Raw genomic sequence first — 3,475 nt, 5'->3', positions numbered from 1 at the left:
GGAGGCCGCGCGCTGGGCTGGAGCCGGAGCCGCCGGTGCCGTTTCTCCGCAGGCGGTGCTCCGCAGGGCGTGGATCCCGAGGCCTTCTCCTGGTTCCAGGCGGTGGACGCTGACCGCAGCGGTTACATCTCGGTGAAGGAGCTGAAACAGGCACTGCTCAACTCCAACTGGTCGGCGTTCAACGACGAGACCTGCCTGCTGATGATCAGTGAGTGGGGGCCGCTCCCCTCCCCCCAGTACCGTTCCATTGGGCACACCGAGGGAGGACGCTGGAGCCAAGGGCAGTCCTGGGCTCCCCAGGAGCGTCTGTGCTTTCTCCTCACTGCCCTGTATGTGCTCTTCTGCCTTCCTCCCAGACATGTTTGACAGGAGCAGGTCGGGACGCATGGATGTGTACGGCTTCTCAGCCCTGCTGCGCTTCATCCAGCAGTGGAAGAACCTCTTCCAGCAGTACGACAGGGACCAGTCGGGCTCCATCAGCTTCAGTGAGCTCCAGCAAGGTGGGCGAGGGGCTGAGGCACCACACTTGAGTTCCCCAGGGAGCACTGCCTCCTTGGTGCTGATTTGCAGCCCAACATAGAATCATTAAGATTGGAAAAGGTCTCTAGGATCATCTAGTTCAGCTGCCAGCCCATCACCACCATACCACTAAACCACATCCCTGAGTGCCACATGTCCACGTTTTGTCAACATTCCCAGGGAAGGTGACCCCACCACTTCCCTGGGCAGCCCTTGCCAATGCCTGATCGCTCTTTCAGAGGAGATTCTCTTCCTAACAGCCAATCCAGTGACCTCCCTCGCCTCCCCAGCCCCATTCCTGCTGTCAGTTCTCTCTGAGCTTCCAGGTGTTCCCTGCATCGCGCTGAACCGGCCACAGGCCACAGTGTGAACTTCCTTAGGGAAATCCCTTCTTTGTTGCCCTTCCTAATGGCATGTGACTAAGCCCTGTGTTCTGGGAGGAGCTCTTGGGTGTGTGCTCAGATGGAGGGGAAGAATGCCTGGAATTCCTGCCTGGATTTGGTTCCTCCCTCTTGAACACCCTGCCTGCACTCAGGCACTGACAGAAGCCCTTCGGGAACACGCTGGGGGGAGGGCACTGTTTCCCTTCTCAGAGGGGTTTAATCTGCGTGTTTCTCACTCCCAGCGTTCTCCCAGATGGGCTATAACCTGAGCCCCCAGTTCAGCCAACTGCTGCTGTCCCGTTACGCCCAGAGGTCCTCCAACCCCAGCATCCAGCTCGACCGCTTCATTCACATCTGCATGCAGCTGCAGAGCCTAACAGAGGCCTTCCGTGAGAAGGACACGGGGATGGTGGGCAACGTGCGGCTCGGCTACGAGGACTTCCTCACCATGGTCATGACACGCATGTTGTGAGGCCAAGGGGGAATGGTGGCTGTCCTGTCCCTCGCTGTGCCCCCCCAGGACCCCGTGCTGCAGGCAGGAGCACAGGGCCCCGAGCCCCGCTGGCAGCTCCCTGCTCCTATTCCTCATCCCCACTGGATGGCGGTGGGTGCCTCTGTGCTGCAGCACGGCTCTGCCCCCAGGGCTGTGCCACAGTGTGTGACAACCAAACTGGGAGTGAGCCTGTGCCGTGCTGTGATTCTCTGCCATGCTTCTGGGAGCGCCTGGATCTTCTGCCAGCCACAGAATCGTATCAAAACCCGGGGCCGCCTCGTGCTGCTCACAGGCAGGATTAGGTCCCTCATTGCCAGTGTCTGTACTGATTTCTTTCTGCCCGTGGAAGCCAAGCTTGGAAACGGTTTACAGCTTATTTTTGTAGCTCTAATAAAAGACCCCTGGCACCATTTCCTGGCTGGTCTGTGGGGCGATGGCTGCATGGCTCAGGGAATAAATGCTGTCGTTCTCCTTGTGAGATACAGCCACAAAGGTGGAAATCAACACTGGAAAGGTTTGTTTTTTTTTTTCCTTCCCTGTGCTTCTAAAATGATGTTAGTGTAGGTATTCTTTTAATTGGCCTTCGGGAGAAGTACACTGAATGTTTTGTGATGGCTGTGTTTCTCTTGGGGGGACAGAGGAAAGAGTTAAAACATTATCTGGTGCTTTTAGGAGAAATAACAAAACTTATTTTTCTCAACTTTGGCCCCAGGTGGGACTTTCTGAGTACCAATAACAATTCCAAAAATATTTGGAGTTGTATTCTGGTGAGTAAAGCCACTTCTGCTCTATTTTTGGAGCTGTTTTTTTGTGCCTTTTCAGACGAGGCTGCAGCTCTGGCCAGCTGGCAGCAGGCACGCAGCAGGGTGTGTGTGTGAGCATCCACACCTCCTGTCTCCATACACTGATGTATCTGCATATACGTGTAAATATTGGTGCATATAGGGACAGATGTTTACGTAGAGGTCTGTGTCGAGCTGTGGTGATGCACACGTTGGATGGAGGGTAGGCTGCAGCCACCAGGTGCCGCCCCACTCCGCGTTGGGGCACAGCCAGAGCTCGGAGCCAAAAGGAGGAAAGAAAACCAGTAAAACAGAGAGAATGCAGATGGAAAGTGTTCAGCCAAGGAGCCAAAGCAATGCTGAGGGTCCGCTCTGCTCCCCGAGAGCTCAGGGCGCGGTGCAGCTGCTTGGGTGCCGCGTTTGGGTGCTGAGCAGAAGGGGTGCAGCATCCCAGTAACCCCCCTGAGCAGGGCAGTGGGAAAGGTGAGAGTGGAGGTGTGGATATCAGCGTGGGCATGGCTGGGTGTGGGTACAGGTAGGGATATGGGCAGGGGATGGATGTGGGCACTGCGGAAATGAACGGGAACTCAGTGGCTGAGAGCTGGGCTGAAACTGCGCTTTTAAAGACGAAAAAGAAAAGTTGGATTCCCAGATTATTTGTGCAACTTTGAGCTGCACAAAAGATCCCAGACCGTGACATTCCACATTGCAAATGTGATAAAAATGATTTAAAACTGTTTTTAAAATAGTTTTAAAGTGCCAACGCTGTTAATACTGATGGAGGTGAACCTGCCTTAGCAGGGGGGTGGAGGAGCTGATCTGCAGAGGTCTCTTCCACCCCCCTATGATTCTGTGACGTGGGTACAGACCTGAGCACAGGAATGGCACAAGGGTACAAGCCTGGGGGCTGCCCCCACCTCCCCCTGAAGCTGCTGGTGCCCTCCTCAAACCCAACCCTCCTGGCACCCCCTCTCCCAGAGCCTTACATCTGCGCCTGCCCACAGCCCCTCCAGCCCCTGACTGAGGTCACGCTGTGCTGACAAAACAGGAAAGCAGACAATGTGGTCCTTATCAGCCCTACGCAGCTCTTCCAGGTGCTGACCCCGGTCCAGGATGGGGGGGAGCTCAGCCTGATCCCGTAAGGATGGGGCTCTTGGGGCAGCGGGGCCACGCACCCACACTCAGGGTGTGGGAAGGAGCAGCACTGCACGGGCAGGAGGAGACTTCCAGGAGTTTTATTTACAAATAATAAAAAGCAAAATAAATACAAAAAGTCTTAAAAGTACAGCCTGGTGGGG

General features: G+C 55.5%; 1 protein-coding gene across 1 annotated transcript; it reads left to right on the top strand.

Moving 5' to 3' along the window:
* Window positions 1-1,805, top strand: PEF1 (penta-EF-hand domain containing 1; the record flags this gene model as incomplete). Its single annotated transcript, XM_010723503.2, has 3 exons — window positions 1-208; window positions 357-500; window positions 1,145-1,805. Coding segments are annotated over 3 exons (582 nt in total), but the record flags the coding sequence as incomplete, so codon positions are not given.
* Window positions 1,806-3,475: the final 1,670 nt, after the last annotated feature.

Source organism: Meleagris gallopavo, chromosome 25 (assembly GCF_000146605.3).
Source record: "Meleagris gallopavo isolate NT-WF06-2002-E0010 breed Aviagen turkey brand Nicholas breeding stock chromosome 25, Turkey_5.1, whole genome shotgun sequence".
Lineage (NCBI taxonomy): Eukaryota > Metazoa > Chordata > Aves > Galliformes > Phasianidae > Meleagris > Meleagris gallopavo.
Note: the sequence above shows the minus strand (reverse complement) of the source record. Positions and strands in the feature narration are given on the sequence as shown.